Genomic DNA, 22,150 nt, shown 5'->3' on the forward strand with positions numbered 1-22,150 from the left:
TGTGGACCAGTGTCCTGAAGTTGGCTCTCCTACCTCAGAGGCAGAGCCCTGCCTCCTGGCTGGAGCACCAAGAGCTTTTCATCCACACGGCTCAGGATAAAAGGGAGAAAAAGTAGAGGGAATTAGTAGAAGTATGAGGAAAAAAAGAAGGAAAGGAGGGTAGGAAGGAAGGAAGAAAGAAAGAAAGAAGCAAAGAAGGAAAGAAGGCAAGAAGGAAAGAAAGGAGGGAGGGAGGGAGGGAGGAAGGAAGGAAGGAGGGAAAGAAGGAAAAAAGACAGAAAGAAGATACAGTAAAAATAAAATAAAGTATAATAAAGTTATTGAATTAAAAAATTCTTATTTGAAAAAAAAAAGGGACGGATAGAACCTTAGGACAAATGTTGGAAGCAAAGCTATACAGACAAAATCTTACACAGAAGCGTACACATACACCCTCACTAAAAGAGGTAAATGGGGAAAAATCATAAATCTTGCTCTCAGAGACCACCTCCTCAATTTGGGATGATTCGTTGTCTAAAGGAGGGAAGGAAGGAAGGAAAGAAAGAAAGAAAGAACGAAGGTAAAGTATAATAACGTTATTAAAATTAATTATTAAGAAAAAAAATTTTTAAAAAATGGACGGATAGAACCCTAGGACAAATGGTGGAAGCAAGACTATACAGACAAGATCTCACACAGAAGCACACACATACACATTCACAAAAAGAGGAAAAGGGAAAAAAATCATAGATCTTGCTCCCAAAGTCCACTTCCTTAATTTGGGATGACTCGTTGTCTATTCATGTATTCCACGGATGCAGGGTACATCAAGTTGATTGTGGAGCTTTAATCCGCTGCTTCTGAGGCTGCTGGGAGAGATTTCCCTTTCTCTTCTTTGTTCTCACAGCTCCCAGGGCTCAGCTTTGGATTTGGCCCTGCCACTGCGTGTAGGTCGCTGGAGGGCGTCTGTTTTTTGCTCAGACAGGATGGGGTTAAAAGAGCCGCTGATTCGGGGGCTCTGGCGCACTCAGGCCGGCGGGGAGGGAGGGGCACGGAGTGCGGGGCGGGCCTGCGGTGGCAAAGGCCGGTGTGACTTTGCACCAGCCTGAGGCGCGCTGTGCGTTCTCCCGGGGAAGTTGTCCCTGGATCCCGGGAACCTGGCAGTGGCGGGCTGCACAGGCTCCGCGGAAGAGGGGTGTGGAGAGTGACCTGTGCTCGCACACAGGCCCCTTGGTGGCGGCAGCAGCAGCCTTAACGTCTCCCGCCCGCCTCTGGGGTCCGCGCTTTTAGCCGCGGTTTGCGCCCGTCTCTGGATTCCGCGCTTTCAGCCGCGGCTCGCGCCCGTCTCTGGATCAGAAATGTAAAATTTAACCTTCTACTCCACATGTCAGAATTTCCTGCTCTTGCTTTTTTTTTTTTTTTTTTATCATTGGATTCCTTCAAATCACTAACATCTCTTGTTGATCACACAACAAGAAGACTGACACCACGAATCAATCAAGATGGCAGAGTATGAGGATGTGGGACTCACCTCCCCTCATGAACACATCAAAAATACATGTACACGTGGAGCAATTCTCTCTGAAAACTAACTGGAAACTGGCAGAAAGACTTCTGTACAAACAAGGCTGTAAGAAAGATCCACACAAAATCAGATAGGAAGGAAAGAAAAGTGATCAGGTTGGAACCTGTGCCCCTGGAAGGGGACTCAGAGGAAAAGGGAGATTACACGGGCAGAGACCCACACTGGGGAGTAAGTGGTTTGAGCCACAGATTGGGCACCCCACTCCTGGGGTCCTACACAAGGGAGATGAGCCCCTTGGTTGGTCAGAGGACCACTGGGACTAACAGGAGGGCTGAGGGAAGCCTGAACTTTGCCCTTGAGGAGTGCATGCATGCTGGCTTGTCCCCAAGGCAGAGTAGAGAGGTTGGATTGAAGACTCTTCTAGTGGCTGCTGGGTTTCCCCTGACCACCTCTGCATGTGCCCCAGTCTGATCCAAGTAAATGGTCCAGTCTCACTTACTCCACGTTGTAGCTCGGCACTGGATCTAGGGCTGCCGTGACCAGAGAAGAATCTCGGCCGTGGGACACAGAGGCAACGGGTTCCCAGAGTGTCATCTGGGTGGGGTGGTGGTGGCCATTGTTGGTGTGTGCTCAAGCAGTGCCTCAGAAGAGACCCAGAACTCTGATGGTGGCCAGTCCACAACAGCTTAAACCCTGATACACACAAAGAATCCATGAGGGTCCCACCTGCCCTGCAGTGTGGCTCCATAACAGGGTGGGGGCAGTGATCAGCTGTGGGGAAAAAGTGTACTTCACAGTAATACAGTAATAGTAAGGGACTTTAACACTCCACTTAAGTCAATGGACAGATCATCCAGACAGAAAATCAATAAGGCAACAGTGGTCTTAAATGACACAGTAGACAGCTGGTCTTAGTAGATATCTACAGGACATTCCATCCACAAACAGCAGAATACACATTCTTTCCAAGTGCACATGGAAAGTTCTCCTGGATGCATCACATTCTAGGCTACAAAAGAAGTCTCAATAAATTTAAGAGAATAGAAATTATATTAAGCATTTTTTTTCTGATCACAATATATAAAACTAGAAATCAATTACAGAAAGAAAAATAGGAAAAGCACAAACACGTGGAGACTAAACAACATGCTACTTAAAAAACCAGTGGGTCAATGAATATATCAAAGAGGAATCAGAACATCCTTCAAGACAAATGAAAATGGAAACACAACTTTCCAAAATCTATGGGATGCAGCAAAATCAGTTCTAAAAGGGAGGTTTAGAGTGATACAAGCCTTCCTCAAGAAACAAGAAAAATCTCAAATAAACAAATAACCTACCATCTAAAGGAATTAGAAAAAGAAGAAAAAATAAAGCCCAAAGTAAACATAAGGAAGGAAATCATAAAGACCAGAGAAGAAATAACTAAAATAGAGACCCCCCAAAACAATAGAAAAAATCAGTGAAACTAAGACCTGTTTTTTTTGAAAAGATAAAATTGATAAACCTCTAGCCAGGCTCACCAAGAAGAAAAGAGAGAAGACCCAAATAAAATAAGAAGTGAAAGAGGAGAAATAACTGATACCACAGAGATACAAAAAATTCATAAGAGAATACTATGAATTGTTATATACCAACAAATTGAACAATCTAAAAGAAATGGACAAATTTCTAGAAACATATAACCTGACAAGACTGAATCAAGAAGAAACAGACAATTTGAACAGAATGACTACTAGTAGTAAAATTGAATTTATAACCAATAAAACTCCCAGCAAACAAAAGTCCAGGACTGGATGACTTCAGAGGGGGGATTCTACCAAACATATAAAGAAGAGCTCATACCTATCCTTCTCAAACTGTTCCAAAAAATTGAAGACAATGGAACACGCCCAAATTCATTCTACGAGGCCACCATTACCCTGATACCAAAACCAGGCAAAGACACTACAAAAAAGAAAGTTACAGGCCAATATCTCTGATGAATATAGATATTGAAATCCTCAACAAAATATTTGCAAACCAAATCCAATAATATATAAGAGGATCATACACTATGATCAAGTGGGATTTATTCCAGGGTCACAAGGATGGACAAAATTCACAAATCAATCAATGTGATTCACCATATTAACAAAAGTAAGAATGAAAATCACACGATCATCTCAATAGATGCAGAAAAAGCATTTGACAAAATTCAACATCCATTAATGATAAAAACTCTCATCAATGTTGGTATAGAGGGAACATATCTCAAGGCCATTTATGACAAACCCACAGCTAACATCATACTCCACAGTGAAAAGCTGACAGCTTTTCTTCTAAATTCAGGAACAAGACAAAGATGCCCACTCTCACCAATTTTATTGGAAGTCCTAGCCACAGCAATCAGACAAGAAAAAGAAATAAAAGGAATCCAAATTGGAAGGGAAGAAGTAAAACTGTCACCATTTGCCAGTGGCATGACACTATACATAGAAAACCTTAAAGACTCCATAAAAAAACTGTTAGAATTAACAAAGGAATTCAGTAAAATCGTAGGATACAAAATTATTATACAGAAATCTGTTGCATTTTTATACTCTAATAGCAGACTCTCAGAAAGAGAAATTAAGAAAACAGTCTTATTTACAACTGCATCAAAAAGAATAAAATACCTAGGAATAAATTTAACCAAGGAGGTGAAAGATCTATACTCTGAAAAGTACAAGACATTGATGAAAGAAGTTGAAGATGAAAGAAATTGAAGATGCCACAAAGAAATGGAAACATATAATATGCTCATGGATTGGAAGAATTAATATTGTTAAAATGTCCATACTATGAAAAGTAATCTACAGATTCAAGGCAACCCCTATTAAAATACCCATAGCATTTATCACAGAACTAGAACAAATAATCCTAAAATTGTGTGGAACCAAAAAGACCTCAAATAGCCAAAGCAATATTGAGAAAAAACAAAGCAAGAGTTATCACACTCCTGGATTTCAAACTATAATACAAAGTTATAGTAATCAAAACAGTACAGCACTGGCACAAAAATAGACACATAGATCAATGGAATGGAATAGAGAGCCCAAAACCAAACCCTTATATGCTCAATGATTCTAGAATAAAGGAGGCAAGAGTATACAATGGGGAAAAGAGAAACTCTGCAATAAATGGTGCTGGGAAAACTGGGCAGCTACATGTAAAAGAATGAGATTAGAACATTTCATTATACTATAAACAAAAATAAAATAAAAATGGATTAAAGACCTAAATGTAAGACCTGAAATCATAGGATTCCTAGAAGAGAAAATAGAAAGAATACTCTTTGGCATAAATCTCAGTAATTAAAAAAAAATTTGTCTCCTAAGGCAAAAGAAATAAAAGCAAAAATAAACAAATGGGACCTAATTAAACTTAAAAGCTTTTTAAAAAATTGAAGTATAGTGATGTACAGTATTATATGTTACAGGTTGCAACATAGTGATTCACAATTTTTAAAGGGTATACTTCACTTATAGTTATTATAAAATATTGACTATATTCCCTGTATAATATATCCTTGTAGCTTATTTATTTTATACATAAAAGTTTGTACCTCTTAATCTCCTCCCCCTCTTGCCCCTCCCCACTTCTCTCTCCCTGCTGGTAACCACTAGTTTATTTTCCGTATCTGTGAATCTTTCTTTTAAACTTAAAAGCTTTTGCACAGCAAAGAAAACCATCACCAAAATGAAAAGATAACCTATGAAATGAGAGAAAGCATTTGCAAATGATATGAGTGGCAAGGAGTTAATAACCAAAATATATAAACAGCTCATACAACTCAATATCAAAAATAAAAACAACTCAATCAAAAAATATGCAGAAGACCTGAATAGACATTTTTCCAAGGAAGACACAGTGACTAGTGGGCACATGAAAAGATGCTCAACTTCATAATTTATTAGAGGAATGCAAATCAAAACAACAATGAGATACCACCTCACATCTGTCAGAATGGCTATCATCGAAATGACCACAAATAACAAATGTTGGCAAGGATGTGGAGAAAAGGGAAACCTTGTACATTGTTGGTGGGAATGTAAATTGGTGTAGCCACTATGGGAAACAGTATAGAGGTTCCTCAAAAAACTAAAAATAGCACTCCTATATGATCCAGCAATTCCTTTCCTGGGTATATATCTGGAAAAAATAAAAACACTAATTTGAAAAGATACATGTACCCCAATGTTCATGTATTCATAGTCATTTACAATAGCCAAGATACGGACGCAACCCTAGTGTCCATCAACAGACAAATGGATAAAGAAAAAGTGGTATGTGTGTATATATATATATATATATATATATATATATATATATATATATATATATGGAAAGGGGAGGGGAGGGGCAAGACAGAGGTATGGGATTAAGAGATACAAACTACTATGTATAAAACATATAAGGAACAAGGATATATTGTACAACACAGGGAATTATAGCCATTATTTTATAATAACTTTTAATGGAGTATAATCTATAAATATACTGAATTCTATGCTGTACACCTGAAACTAATATAATATTGTAAATTACACTTCAGTAAAAAAAAATTCAAAGTAAAGAAGATTGGCACTATTATAAACTCAAGAACAACAACCTCAAATGGGTACTGTATACTCCCAGGCAATTACCACATTTCTCTAGGAAGCTGGATTTCCAATTTTCCAAGACCTCTCTTTCCTCAAATTTTCCACTCCTCTTTTGCTTCCTTTATTTGCAGAAAATGAGTTTGCCACAAAATTAGAAAAAATTGGTAAGAAAACAGCAGCCAATAGGCAGGAACTCCATATTTCCATCAGCAAATTTACAAACCTACCTTCCTTTGCACCCATGCTATTCTTCTTTTGGTACAACAAAGGAAATATTCTTCCTATAAAAGCAGATGATGTACATGTACTCTGGATCTCATCTTATGAACTCCATCCCTGTGATCTTCTCTTATACATCATCATTTCGACCTTTCTTCTATAATAATTCCTGTCAGCACTCAAATGTACAATACTATAGTATAGTATATCTGGAGCCAAACTGCCTGATTTGCTTCCCTGCTTTTGCATTAAATAAATGCTATTGAGAGTTAATGCTTTGAGATATACTATGTTTGCTCTTCCTTTTCTATATATCTTTTTTGTCTGTCCACCCCCACCCATTATGTAAATCTTCTCTCAATACATTCAGATTTAATAGTATTCTCTTAATTTCATCCTGAAGAAATATTTTCCAGGGCATTCTGATCCACTTCCATTTGGATAGGTTTTTCTCCAGCCTGTTGCATGTCTGTCATTTTGATATCTGCCTTTATCATCCTACTGGGAAAAATCTTTTCACCTCTTTCTTTTGTTGTATTACCTAGATCTCATATCTTCTTCCTCTTTCTTGAGTTAGCTCTTATTTTAGCAAAACACATTCTCCAGTAGCTTCCTGAGAAAGAGCACATAGGATCTTATATGTCTGAAAATATCTTTTATTTCATCCACATGTTTGATTGCTAATTTGGCTGGGTATAGAATTTTAGGTTAATGTCTGCTAGGTTTCAGTGTTGCTGTTGAAAAGCCAAAAGGATTTATGATTCTAAATTTAGGGCTTTCTCTTTGTTTCCAGTATTCTCAAATTTTCATGACGCTGTGTTTTGGAGTGGATCTATGTACTATGTTGGGTACTTGGTAAATCCTTTCAATCTAGAATCTCATGACCTGCAGTTCTGGGACATTTTCTTGAACTATTAGTTGTTGGATTCCTTCCCTCCATTTTCTCTGTTCTTTCTTTTAGGAACTTCCACTATTTGGATGTTGGACCTCCTGGACTGGACCTCTATCTCTCTGTTACTGGGAGCTTTCTTAAAATTTACCTACAGCTTTCTGTTGCATTTTCTTTCTGCTATTGTATTTTTAATTTCAAAGAATTACTGTTTGTTTTTGAATTTTTATCATATTTTTCTGTAGTTTCATTGATGCAAAATCTTCTCTTACTACTTTAAGAATATATGTGTAAATACAATGTTAGTATTTTTCTGTCACCATAGTCTCTGTTTATTCCATGTTATTTTTTTTCCTAAGTTTGTTTTCACTTTTGTGTTTCTTATTAAAGAGTATCTTCAGATGTCTGATGATTCTTGACTATCCACTCAAATTTAAGAATTTGGCAAAAATTAAGTTTTGTGGTGTGGATGGGGCTGGTTTACTGTGGAATTTACTGTAGAGTGATCATGTAGGGTCAGCTGGTTGGAAAATATTTCATGTCAATATCATTAGTTTTTTTTGTTGGTGTTGTTCCTCAGAGAAGAGTTTTCCAAAATCCTGCCTGAAGGGCATAATTCTGGCAGCTAGCATTCTTGGAGCCTAGTGGCAGAAGGTTTTTTGTCTCAACATTCAGCATATAAAAACACCGCGTCATCCTCTTTATTTTAGTACAGAGACCCTCTGTTTTGCCCTCAACTAGAGGCGATGTAGCAAGCACTTAGTTGCTCGGAGTGAGAGAGGAGATCTGAAAGGTATATTTCTTAACCAGATTCTCCATTTTCATGATTTTTTTTCCACCCCTGTTTCCAGAGGTATTAACACCACCAATTCCTGAATTTGAGGGGAGCTCCATGGAAAAATAGGGTTGCTGCTTTAGGATTCAGCTTTTTCAAATCTGCTAGGTCAGTTATCACTCATCCAACTCCTGGCTATCTTCCAAAATTTTGTTGGTATTATTTATCATCTCTTTGTCCTTGAGAGTTTCTGCCTTTTAAAATCCCATAATTATTATTTAATGCAGTTTGGGGAGAGTAGACGACCAATGAATATGTTCAACATGCTATCTTTAACCAGACATCCTATTTACTCCAACCCACATCCATCTAGCTTCTTTCTCTACTATTTCCCTGAAATAGCTCTTGGTAAGTTCATCAGTGAGCTCTAGGTTGCCTAATTCTACAGACTCCTCTAAGCTTCCTCTAATTTGACCTTTGTATAACATCCAACAAACAGTTCTGTTTCTTAAATAACCATATTCTCTTGGATATCATGACAAGAAATTCTTACACACCTCTGATCTCTTCTGAACTCTCAGTTATCCTTGGTGGCTCTCCTTCTTTAACAGACTTCTAAATGTTGGCAGTTTCTCTGTGGTTTGGTGATGAGCCTTCCTCTCTTTACACACTCTCTCTAGTTGATCTCTTCCATTCTTATATCTTGTAACTATTTATAGGTCAAGAAATTGAAAATTTAGATCTTAATCTTTGGACATATTTTTTTAACTTCAGGCCTGTAGTTGCCTTTATGACATCTCCTTTCAGATGACTCACAAACATCGTAAAACTAACATGTCCAAAGTCTTATTTTCTCTCTTCCCTCCAAATATTCCTCCCCTCTATCTTCCATGGGTCAATAAATGTCACTTTCATCCACCAGATGCTTGAGTAAAAATCCTGAGAGACATTCTAGGTGCATGCCTATTACTCCTCATGTCACCAAGTCCTGGAGATCCTATTTCCAAAATAAATCTTAAAATGATCCTCTTCTATTGACATTACCTAGTCCAAGCTATTATCCATTTATTGGCTTTTGATCCTTGAAGAAGTTATCAAACTTCTCTAATCCTCAGTAACCATACCTACAAAATACAGAATAATAATACCTATCTCATAGAGTTATTGTGAAGATTACATGAGATAATACATGACAATGCTCTGTACATTGTAAGCACTCAACAAATGCTATTATAATTATTATCACCATCATCATCACATATACATATTACTGCAGTAGCTTCCTCCTAACTGGTCCTCCACTTCCACTCTTGCCCCCTTAATCCATTCCCTACAGAGCAGCTAAAATAACTTGGAGAAACATAAATTTGATGCCTTCTTTAAAGCGTTGTCCTCCCAGTGCTCTTAGGATATTCCTAAATTACATGTTAACATCATTTGTTTATATTTTCATTTATTTAAATAAATACTGAATGTCTACTATATATCTAGTACCTTATTAGGTGTTCAGAATAGAATGGTAATAAGAAATAACTGGTCCCTGCCCTCATGGACAAACTATTTGGGGACACACATAACATAAGCAAATAACATGTGGTAAATATGAATAAGGATAAGTGCTTAATATAGCTTATAGATGCTGCGAATCTGAATACTTGCTTCTAAAACTTCATCTCATGTTCCTCTTTCCCTGCTTACCACCCTATGGCCAGACTGGCCTGGAAAATATTTCATTTCCTCCTGCAACATAGTGTTTGCAAGTGTTATAGCCCCTACTTAGAATGCTCTTCTTACTCATCAGCTAACTCCTATTCATGCTTCAGGTTTTAGCTCAAATGTCACTTTCTCAAAAAGGCTTTCCCAGATTAATCACTTTAGGTTCTCCCACCCCATTATTCTCATCATAGCACCTGTATTTCTATTTCTTTATAGCATTGTGTTTCCCCTCCCCTACCCTATGTATACCCAGCACCTAGCACAGTTCCTAGAACAACATGAACATTCAAAAATGCTTATTGAGTGAATGACTATCCCTGTAATCCTGAGGTAGTTGATACCATATGGTACAAGAAGTAAAATTAAAGAAAACTGCTTAACAATTTATCTGAGATCTATTGACTTTAGCTGTTTCTAGCCAAATTCAAGATCATTTTCTCAGTCTTCACTGTTATAGAGTAAGAGTAAAAATAATACGGCTGGATGTTAAAGGAAGGGTCTAATGGGAAGAGTCACTTTGGCAGAAGGTGAACATAATTCAAAGTCTGTTCCTTAGTTTTGTAGGTTTAAAAAACTTGATTTGATTAGTTTATTCCATAATATTCAAGCTCTGGGAGAAGTAATTCAGTCTAATAAAATTCATAAGAGAAAGATTTATCAATCCTAATACAAAGTATTTAAGTCATAGTAGAAGGAAGTTTGGAATTCTATAGTTGTAAAGTTATGTCCATAATTAGGATGGATAATTTTGTGAAATATCCCATGTAATAAACTCTAAAAAGGATTCTTACTCTATGATAAAGGACACATTTTCTTTTTCTATTTAATTCAACATAAATATCCAACAGGATTGAAGTGAACTGTGTTAGACATATTCATTGTTACTTGATAAAGTACTTCTTCCTTTAAAATAAATACTGACAAATTCTCACTATCCACCCCCCCTCCATTGTTGATGGTAAAATTATTATTTAAAATAAATTTATTTTATTTTTATTTATTTTTGGTTGCGTTAGGTCTTTGTTGCTGCACGCGGGCTTTCTCTAGTTGCGGCGAGTGGGGGGCACTCCTCGTTGTAGTGTGCGGGCTTCTCTTATTGCAGAACACGGGCTCTAGGCGTGTGGGCTTCAGTAGTTGTGGTGCGCAGGCTCAGTAATTGTGGCTCGCGGGATCTAGAGCGCAGGCTCAGTAGCTGTGGTGCATGGGCTCAGCTGCTCTGCGGCATGTGGGATCTTCCCAGACCAGGACTTGAACCCGTGTCCCCTGCATTGGCAGGCGGATTCCTAACCACCGCACCACCGGGGAAGCCCTAAAATTATTAAATCATTTGCTTCATACGTGATATTTCCATTTCCAACATTATATCTTTTTTTAAAACACATTTTATGGCAGTTTTTTTTGAATATCATAAAAAAGGTGTTGCTGTGGACCTCCATGTCCAGTAATGTTGGGCTAGGCATTCAGACAAACCCTTCTTGCTGAAGCAGTGGAAAGCCAAAACTACAGTGAAGAATTTGAAGGATTGCCAAGGCCTGTATCAGGATAAGGATAGAAGTCAGGTGTGATGCAACCAACATTTGGGACCACTTTTATTCTGGAGACATTCCTCTATTCCAGAATGGGTGGCTGAGATGCTGAGGGATGCTTCTGATAGCTCCACAGAAGCAAGGGATCTGAGATTGGAGTCCAGATCCACTAATGGTTGGGACCTAGTGAACCACACTCACTGCAGGTTGGGACCTCAAAGAGCTGTACCCGAGAGTGAGCATAAACTCTCCCAGCACTGGGATGGGGACTAGCTCTGTTGGACTTACTAAGTTACGGTTATGTCTATATACTCTACTTTGTGAGCCAGTTAAGAGGTTATCAGGAATAATTTTGTCTATATTTTGTATTTAACCTCAGCATTGATTTTGAACTTGACTCCTGAGTAAGCTTCAATTCCAAATTAACAGCTTTCAGCCTACTGCAATTATTTAAGAGGGCCATCATTAGGGTTTTAGACCTGGTCAAGTCACTGTGACACCTACTCTAATTATTAACAAGATTAATTAATGGAGCCCTTCAATTGAATACAGAGAAACGCCATCATAGTAAGATCAGAAAACTCTTCTTGTTATACAGAAGGAATTTTAGAAAGATAGAATGGCAGAGAAGCAGTTATGAGGAAGGCAGTTACCAAAGTAAAGACAAAAGACTATTCTCAAAGCTGGTTTCTCATGAATTCTTGATTTTTTACTAAACTCACACATATGGAAGTCATAAAAGTTTTAGTGAGTGTAGGAAAATATGTTCATGATACCCTGGCACTTGATGTCATCTGATAAATACCCTCAAACTCTATAAACACAATAGAGATAAAGACAATCCAAGTCAGAACAAAAATTTAAAACATAAATGTATTGGAGATACTTTTCTATTCTTGAACCTCTCATTTTAGATTTAGAGATATAATAAACATAGTATATACTACTCCCAATTATTGAAGCCCTACTTTGTACCCTCCATCTTATTACTAAATAAGAGTGTAAGCCATTCCTTTCCAAACACTAACTGGATGGTAAGAGCAGAAAAAGAGAGAAAAAAAAAAAGAAAGAAAGAAAACCACATGCTTTTATTTTTCCTAGCGAAGAAGTTCTTTTTTTAATTATTCATTTCATAACTAACATTTGAAACAAAATTTTCAAGATGTCAGGGGCCTAATGACTTGTAGCTCTATTTTTCACTATGCAGGAGGTTACATCACAATATTTGACCTTAATATCAAAGCATCCCTTTCTATTTGTGTTAGGTTTTTGAGGTAAATTTTATTTTGTAATATTCACCCCTTACTGGTCTGAGTTCTTTCCTTCAGAGCCTCGGAGAATAAATGTACTTCATCGTTCACACAACACTTTCCCAGATTTGAAGTTAGCCGTCACATCAATCTGAGACCCCTTTTCTCTTTTACAGGTAATTGTCTACAGTTCCTTCAGATATCCCATTACAGCTGTCAAACCTTAGATTTTCATCATGTTTTACAAGTAAAACCCTCATCCAAACCAATGCAATGTGATTAAAGCAGGATACATTAATACTATTGCTTCCTTTTTTCTAGATCTTTTAACTATTAAAATGCAACTACTTCTGCAACCAAAGTCATATCACCCTGTTGGGATCAGAATAATAGTTAAGTTCTATTGCTATTTCTTCCTCAATTCAACTATAAAGCCAGGTTTTACTCATCCTGGACTCACATAATGTGTTGTGTTAGCACTTAAGGGCAGGACTTCACATTTATGAGTATTCAATCTTAGGATTTTTCAGCCTGTTGAGATTTTTGAATTGTCATCTATTGTTATCTGTAACTTTAATAACTGTCTTTAAATAGTGGATGAAGACGGACTGCATGAGGCCAAGGATATAGGACTGACATAAGCCATCAGAGGTTTCTGGAAGTTGACACTCATTCGTTTATATAACCGTGGTCATAGTTGTGGTTCTCAAATTTTTATTATCATCAAAATTATTTGGAGGGCTTGATAAACAGATTGTTGGTCTCATTTATTTCTGACTTCTGAGAATTTACATTTCTAAAAAGTTCCCAGGCAATGTGATGCACACATTTTGAGAAGCATTGCCTTATGGGTAATTGTTCAACAAACTACCACCACATATCCCAGGAGACTCCTTACAAACCTTTTAATATGATGTTTGGCTTGACTTATTCTAAGGTTGGATTTATGTTGACCCCCAAAGATACATTTTGTCCTGATGCACAAATTGATCAGATTGCATTATGGTTCCACTTCCATAATTTTTATGCTTTCATTGAGAAGGAAAGGGTAAGTAGTTCAGTTTAGTTAGAGAGCCGAAACTCTGGCCAATTCTAACTCCAGTGCTGTTTCAAATAAATGTTTAAATGTTGATATTATCAAAGATGAAATAAATCCTCCCAGAGAGAGGTTGCAGTTTCCAAACAGATAGATCTAAGTTCACACAGACCTCAGTCTATTATAAATGAAAGGGAACATTCAGCCTTTCCACTTTGACACTTTGTCAGCAACAGACATTGAATTACAACTTTCAGGAGCTGATTGCATACCAGAAAGTTTGGAGTCAGACGGGAAATTTCAAATGCCCTCTGGTGTTAAAAAGAAAAAACATTTTACTTTCTCTTATCCAAGTGGTTAAGACTCCACCTATAGAGTGAGATTTGGCAGATACTCGTACATAAGTCAAAGCAGTGATGATAAATATGTAACTTGACTGTAGCAGCTGTTCACTGGCCCTCTGCCCTCCCCAAAATACGCTCAGACAACAATATTTTCACTTCATTTATTCCTTCAAAACAAGTCAATTCATACAATATTTATGTATTTAAAATTATACACCTCATAAAATCAATGCATCTTAATGACAATGGCAAAATCACATAAGAGTTGTACAAAATGAAAGTAGACATCTCCCAAGTAGCAGCAGTGAGTTAACTTTGAAAAGATGCTGGCAAATAGACAAAATATTTTTAAAACAAGAAAGCACTGTCCATCTTCATTAAGAAAAAATATTTTCTTATGCCAAGTGAAACAGAACTTTGTTATTTGTCCTTCCCTATACTTTTCAAGTCATATTTTAAAGCTCTAAATTTGAGTTTTATGGGTTTCTTCTTGCTTCAGGAATTTCAACCTCTACTGCATTAATACAGGAAATACAGAACTACTGTCATTCTCTATTCCTTTTGACAAACTATATGTACTTATTCTGTATTTTAAACTTAATACTTTTTTAAAGGAAACAAAGTTACTCTTTGCTAAGGAAATTATATTTCCTGTAAACAGCTTATGTGATGAATGGCACCAAGGTGAACTGGAAAACTGACAAGAATTAGGTGCCCTGGTCCTTTTAAGTAACTTACAGGCTACAACTAACTACATATCCTATACCAGTATAGAGTCACGCTCATGTAATCTTAGTAGGAATTGTAAACCTTTCTTAGGTTAACCTGTTTGCCTACAACATAACTAAATCATATCTTCACTATCCCTAAACTCTTAGACATAGATTTGTATTTTTAAAAGCAAGTATAAAAAAGCATTATAGGGCTTCCCTGCTGACGCAGTGGATGAGAGTCCGCCTGCTGATGCAGGCGGGTTCGTGCCTGGGTCCAGGAAGATCCCACATGCCACGGAGCAGCTGGGCCCGTGAGCCATGGCCGCTGAGCCTGCACGTCTGGAGCCTGTGCTCCGCAACGGGAGAGGCCACAACAGTGAGAGGCCCGCGTACCGCAAGAAAAAAAAAAAAAAAGCATTATAGCAAAATCCTTGTAGTCATGGTTTTATACTGTACTGACAAGCCTTTCCATTACAGCCTTGCTACATTCTATACCAAGAAATGGGGGAGGAGGGTTAAGGTGATGCAAAGGCATTGCTTGAAAAATTTTCTGAAAAGCATAATTCAAGACTAGGAATGCATTCATTTGAGGATCTCTTCTGTTTATGTGGCACCTTATCTTCTTGCCCCTTTCTCCCTTTACTCTGAAACAGCACGGCAGGGTTACCAATCTCCTCTAAATTCTATCAACCAAGACCTAAAGCAGCACCCCACAATTCAATATCAATGTAATAATTTCTTCTAAGTCAAATACTCAAAGCACTGTAAACAAAACGCCAACTAATTTCTGGAGAAGGAAAAAAAACCAAACAAACCCTTTTCCACAATTAGGGAAGTTTTATAATCTTTTAAGTTGGATGAAATGTGCTGAAATACCATAACTCTTAGTCAGAAAACATCTTTCGTTAATAAACTAGCTTATTCAAATCAAGTGTTTCACTTTAGACTTAATGATGTTGCTTACACATGATGCTTTTAAGGCCTTTGACTCAAAAATCAGCTCAAAATCGTTTTGCTTAGAAACAAATGAAGGGTTTTAAGAATCTAATCTTTTCAAAGTTGTAGTAGTCATCTTTGTGCTACAAGGACAAAGTTGAATACTGCATTGTACAATGAATAAAGAACAATCACATTATAGAAAAAAGTAACACTTTGAATGCTAGGGCACAGAGCATGCTGCTAATAGTTACTGAAATGGAGTTCTACTGTTACCAAAACACCAGAATGTTGTACCATTGGATACACTATTCACTGATGGTAACTGTTGATTAAGAAGAACTGATAGTTGGCAGTTCCAGAATTATATTTTAATGTCTTTGACAAGGTCCCCGGAGAGGGTTAACATGTAAACTTTTATTTCATATTTTTAAAGTGCTGCAAATAATAACAAATGTGTGTTCTCAATACATGAAAGAACATAAAAATCTTAATATATGGAAGTTTAGGAAGGCCACCTGACACATAAAGAAAAAAAAAAATCCCTCTGCTGCTAATCTTCTAAACTCCCTATTCAATTTTTTCAAAAAAGACATAGATAACTATGTTCAGTTAGGGCAACTTGCAACATTCATGTTTTAATGCCTACACAAGATAGAAAGAATAAGCTAGACAAGCAAGTTAGGCGCATTTATGGGCATGTATAGCTAAATAATATGTTAATTCATTCCTGATTATGATTTTGCTGGGACTTGAACTTCATGGAAAAATCAAGTGGTATGACTATATTAGTTTTTGCCAACAGCCTCAAGCTGACCAGCCCCCAAACCTTTCAAGGGTATCACTTGACTGTGCCCATTATTCATTCACGGGAAACAATTAAGAAATCAACCATGAACCACTAACAGAAGATGTACCATACTGATGTCTTCACATGGCTATCACATCACAAAATTCCCAGAGATATTAACTTCTGAAATCACTCTATCTAGAAGTACATTCATTGCCCTACATCTAATCTTTAAATCCAAAGAAGAGTAAGAAAAAAAAAAGAATAAGGGAAAGGAGGAGTGGGGGATGGGAAAGCACAATCTTCATTCATTCTGCTACCAATGTAAACTATTGTTTTAATTAAAAAAAAAATCTTGTATGGCAGTCAAAAACTGAATGAATAGGAAGAGGGGTTTCACTCTACTCAACAGCAAATTTAAGAAAAAGTTTCTTTTAATCCTGTTGCAAGATTTCAAAATTCTCAAGATTAGAATTTACAGACATTAATAAACTAATTTCAAGAGTATAAGAAGTACAATTAAAAGCATCTAAGTTCTGTGAGGCTTACAAGCTTGAGTTCAGAATTAGCACAAGTTTAGGTTTTTAAACCCTCAATAATTAAATGATCTGCAAATAGTGCTTCATCTTGAATTCCCCATGATCAGAACATTACTTAAAAGTCCTAGTGCTGAATTTCAGCAGCTGATTAATTTAAAAAATCATTATTGAGAGCGATCTATCAGTGTCCAACTGAAGAATGCACAACCTAATTAACAGGTAAAACAGAATAAACTAAGAGCCCCTGAATAAATATTTGACTTGTTATAAAAGCATAAGCTTTATGCAAACAAAACCACTTAAAATAACAGGTTTAATTTTATAAAATATCAGGTTCTATTTCTTTCCATTTGTTAAATTGGAAATTTGTTAAATTAAAATCAAATGTATTGACTGAAAAATTATATATATATATATATATATATCACTTTGCTGTACCCCTGAAACTAACACAACATTGTAAATTAACTATACTTCAATAAAAAATTAAAAAAAAATCAAATGTATTGATAGATAAAGGATACTCAATTTTAAAGCAACAGAAATTTATGCTGGGAAACATCAATATATACCTGACATTATAAATTATTCAATAAATATCTGTTGCATGAATAGACTTCTCTAAAATTCCAGTAAGCAAGTATCAAGTTTGGCCCCTGAAACACTTAAGAAAGGAAGGCAAGGTTTATGAATAATGATGCATAAAGCTCAATTTGATGGGTGCTACCCAGTGGTATACTCTTAACCTACAGCTTTAAATTTAATATTTTCTGGGGGAAATAAGATACAAAATCCTTTTAGACCTGATGACATGTACAAAGAGATATTCAATCATATTCACCTGTACACATTATGATCGCCAAACATTAAGTTTCACAAACTCACAAGTGCTATTTTTAAGGCTTAGTTAAATAGAAAATTAAACACTTTCAAGCTATAGTGACCACAATAACTTATAATGCCTAAAAGACCTATTCACACAAAAGGTACTCAAGAAATGTCATCTAATGATTTCAAGCATATTTTGTGAATTGTTCCTTAAAGGTACATTTCTCCTAAATTGTTTACATATTCCTTAATTTTATATGGCTATCTCTACCAAGTGAAAGTGCTAAAAGTAAATCTCAATTTTGAAACATTTGCCAAGAAGATATGCTAAAATATACATGTGCTTTAAAGTATACCATTGGGTTTTTTTTTGGCCACGCCACGCGGCTTGTGGGACCTTAGTTCCCCAACCAAGGATTGAACTCGCGCCCTTGGCAATGAAAGCACGGAGTCCTAACCACTGGACCGCCAGGGAATTCCCATACCATTGGTTTTCTAAGTGAGATACTTAATCAAAAATGAGACCAAGATAATAAAACTTTACAACATCAGGCCTCTTCACATTATGTAAGATAATGCATAATAAATTATAATTTAGCATCCCTGATCGTCAGAAGAATTAAGAAAGGAGGTAGAAAACTTTTATCTGGAAGATCTCATAGTGAAGCTAAGTTTTAGAGGGTGTGCCTTGTGGATTAGCCCACCAAGCAAATGGCTACACATCTAATATCAGTAAGAAGCAGAATTCTGAGAAGGCTGAATAAGGCAAAGATTTAAAAACTGTCATATTTTGTAAGTGAAACAAATTCATTCAATATTATTATCCCGATTACTTTAAAACTATGCAAAAGTCAAGGTAAAAGATGGTGGATAAAAGTGCTAATTTTCAGACACATGAAATCATTTAAAAGAGCATTAGTGGTGGGATAAGGCTAGCATGAAAACAAATTCTGTTTAGGTAGCCAAAGATCTCACAAAAACCAAACCAAAGCACGTTATAATTTTAGATGAAAAGTTTTTTTAGGAGTTGGAGGAAGTGCTCTTAACAAAAGGCTGAGGAAATCAAATCCCTCCAGGCAAATCTTAGGTAGAAAGGCAAAAATAGAGCATTCAAATTTCAAGGAACTACAATTAAAAAAAATATCCTGCTTAATTTTAAAGTTTTATCCAATGCGACAAAGATGAATAAATGAGTTGCATTAAAACATGAGGCCGGGCTTCCCTGGTGGCGCAGTGGTTGAGAGTCCGCCTGCCGATGCAAGGGACACGGGTTCGTGCCCCGGTCCGGGAAGATCCCACATGCCGCGGAGCGGCTGGGCCCGTGAGCCATGGCTGCTGAGCCTGCGCGTCCGGAGCCTGTGCTCCGCAACGGGAGAAGCCACAGCAGTGAGAGGCCCTCGTATCACAAAAAAAACCCACAAAACAAAACATGAGGCCAACGGTCTTTTAAAGCTTCAGTAATCTGCTCAGGCACCTCCTCTCTAATACATTCTACTTTTATAACACTAGAAATCCTTAACTGGGCACTATCAGTTCTTGTTGTTAGGTAATATTCTCAAGGAGTAGACTCAACCCTGTAAAAATTGCTTCTTATGTACTTTTAACTGGTGAAGTACACATTTATAAAGTCTACCAAGTTGCAATATAAATCAGTTTTGACAATTCTGAGTATCTTCACTTGAGGAATCAATTCATAATTTAGAAACTATTAACTCAGTTCTTAAAAGGACTCAATTACCAGAGACATTGTGGTTTATGTCCGGTGGCCTCACCTGAGGCCTTTCGCATTACCCAAAATATGAAGTTGTTTTCTTCTACAAGTTAATGCTGCTGGGTGCTAGTTTATAATACTAAAAGTCAATCTTCAGGTTAGTGTCAGTAGGTAGCAAGGACCACCTATATTCTGTCACCCCAGCAGAGAGAGGGCATGTATCACCACTGTAGACACACATCTGTAAACTTGCACACTAATTTTAACAAGGAATTCAGTGTCTTAGTGGCTTTAGGTTAAAAGGATGGTTCAAGCATTGTGTCCTTTTGTTCTTTAGGGTTACGAATAGCTTATTGGAAAACCCAGAACCTTCTGGATCTGTGAGGTAGTAGGCGTCAATCCTCATTATGCATGGATCACACTTCTCCGAAGTTGGTATGGCCTGTCTCCTTGGCATGGTCCCTTGCTTCTGCGTGTCCAGTTAATCCCTTCTGACATACCATGCATCTCAGGGTGAAGCGGTTTACATCAGTAAATTGTCTCTTGCTTCTAGCTTCATCTGCTAATTCCAGTGCTTGCACAAGAACAATATCATCATTAGAGGAGAAAATGGTCAGAGGAGGGGTGTCTGGGTTGGGGAAGACACGCTGAAGCGGATCATAGTGGATGCCATCATAAATAAGCAGGACCCTTTTGGTATATCCTGCATCTTCCCCAAAACGATCAATTCGTACTGTCTGTGTATCCACCACACATATTTCACATTGATAAAACTTAGACAAAATGGATATCTCAATAGCTCCACCCCAAGTATCATCCCTTTTGATCCAGTCACAGTACTCTTGATTTGTTTTTCCCAGTATTGCCTTGCTATAGAAGTCTGGATTGCTTGCTACAATTTGTGCTATGAGATGTCTCATCTCAGGGGCACAAGCTGGATTCAAGACTCCTCCTTCAACAACATAGTACACACTGGTAAAGAGGCAAGAGTTGTCTGCTGGGACCACCGCTCTGGTAAGCACAGGCAAAGTTTCCCTGATGTAACTAGGAGCACCATGTTTTGTAAATGCAGGTGACATTTTGGGCCTGGTTTGGTCTTCTTCAACAATCAGCATGTCGCCTGTCAAAAATAAAACAAATCCAGAACTGAAGAGAAAGTATAGATGAAATTGGGTGTTCACTAACCAAGTCTGTAAATTACAAACAGAAGGAGTTAAAGTATAAGTTGGGGTTACTAGGGAGAATACAGCTTTGCAGACATGTGACCAGTAACACTTTCTGTTCACTGTATCTTCATAAAGACGCAAATGGAACAAAGAGCAAAACATTTTAGGCTGCACCTCATTTAGTAAAGGGGCCTGAATTATACACCTTCATACTTGCTTAAAAAGATACATTTGAAGAACAAAATTTTCTTAAGCTTGCTCTCTGCAGTTTAAAAACACTTCCAAAAGGTGTTTGTCACAGACTCGGCCACTAGGGGGTCCTCTCCTTACGAAACTTGCATACCTACCCTGTTCAGTGTTTACAGGATCCTTGATACAACAACGGAAAGCTTTTAATTACCATTATTGCTGTTCAAGTTTTAATACTGCACAGAAATAATTGCTGTTGTCTAGAACTTGCAAGGGCCTTTACTGGGTGTGTCAGAGCAAACTCTAAAATGAATACAACTGTCAAAGTAAGTATGTATGAAGGTGATTGCAAAAATGAACCAGGAAAGCAAAAAAGTATCCTACATCCTTCAGACCGGCTGTCTTATTTCAGTGATATAGGGGAAAAGAGCCATCAGGACAGAGAAAATAGGTCCCATTTTTAAAATACTGTTGCGGACGCAGAGGGAAACAAAATGAATGAGACGTTTTCAAGAGAGACCAGAAAGCAGATTGAGGAAAGCTTAGTCCAAGGCTTTGGGCTTCTCACAGAGGCTGGGCCCTCCCTGCTAGACACTTGCCCTGGCCTCCGTCAGAGTTCTCTGTTCTTTTATCTTTCCTATCCTGTTCCTCCAAGCCCCCAGCTGACTCACACCACCTCGCCCTGTTTGTTCTCCCTTATGCCTCTCTCCGACCTCTCAGGACTAGCCTTGGCCTAGCCTCGATTCCCTTACCTGACTGAATGGGCAAATCCTCCAGAATGGTATCCCCGTTGCTGAGGTCCAGGCACTCGGGCGGGTATCCTACGAGGATTCGCTGACAGCCGGGGGCGATCCCGGTGATGGCGGCAATTTGGCCCTGGAGTTCCCGCATCCGGGTCCGGCTGGACAACCCCTGCAAAACATGGGTGCCATCCTTGGCCTTGCAGCGGAGCCGCCACATCGTGTCGGTCCGGCCGCCCACAGGCCAGACACCCGTGGGGCCAGCTTTGGTCCCGGCAGCAGGTTGGCAGACGCCGCCGGGGTAAGAAGCCGGCGGGTGGACTCCAAAATAGCCACCCTTTGCAGGTCCAAACATCGCGAGATGTCGCTGGTTGTTACAGTTCTCGCGATACTCTGCGGCTTCTGTTTTAGCACACTCTTAAAGTGATAACTGACTCTCACCATCACCCCCTTCAGGAGGCAAAGGATGAAGATTTACCCGTATTCCTAACGTACGACTGGTCTTGCTACCTGTAGAGCGAGTGAGGTACCCTCCGCGTCGGAAGCATATAAGCTTAAGGGAAGAGAGCGGCGGAAGGAGTTCCTGAATCGAATACAGTGGAATGTATCCTTGCAATTAGGTCGGAAATGATTAAATTGGGGCTTCCAAACTAC

General features: G+C 37.9%; 1 protein-coding gene across 1 annotated transcript; it reads right to left on the minus strand.

Annotated features, from left to right (window-relative positions):
- Positions 1-17,416: 17,416 nt before the first annotated feature.
- YOD1 (YOD1 deubiquitinase) lies at positions 17,417-21,851 on the minus strand (the record flags this gene model as incomplete). The annotated part of the gene is made up of 2 exons (XM_082833109.1): positions 17,417-20,521; positions 21,509-21,851. 2 exons carry the CDS (start codon positions 21,849-21,851, stop codon positions 19,818-19,820), a joined length of 1,047 nt encoding a protein of 348 aa, XP_082689235.1. The 3' UTR covers positions 17,417-19,817.
- Positions 21,852-22,150: the final 299 nt, after the last annotated feature.

Source organism: Leucopleurus acutus (genome assembly GCF_964270905.1).
Source record: "Leucopleurus acutus genome assembly, chromosome: 2".
NCBI lineage: Eukaryota > Metazoa > Chordata > Mammalia > Artiodactyla > Delphinidae > Leucopleurus > Leucopleurus acutus.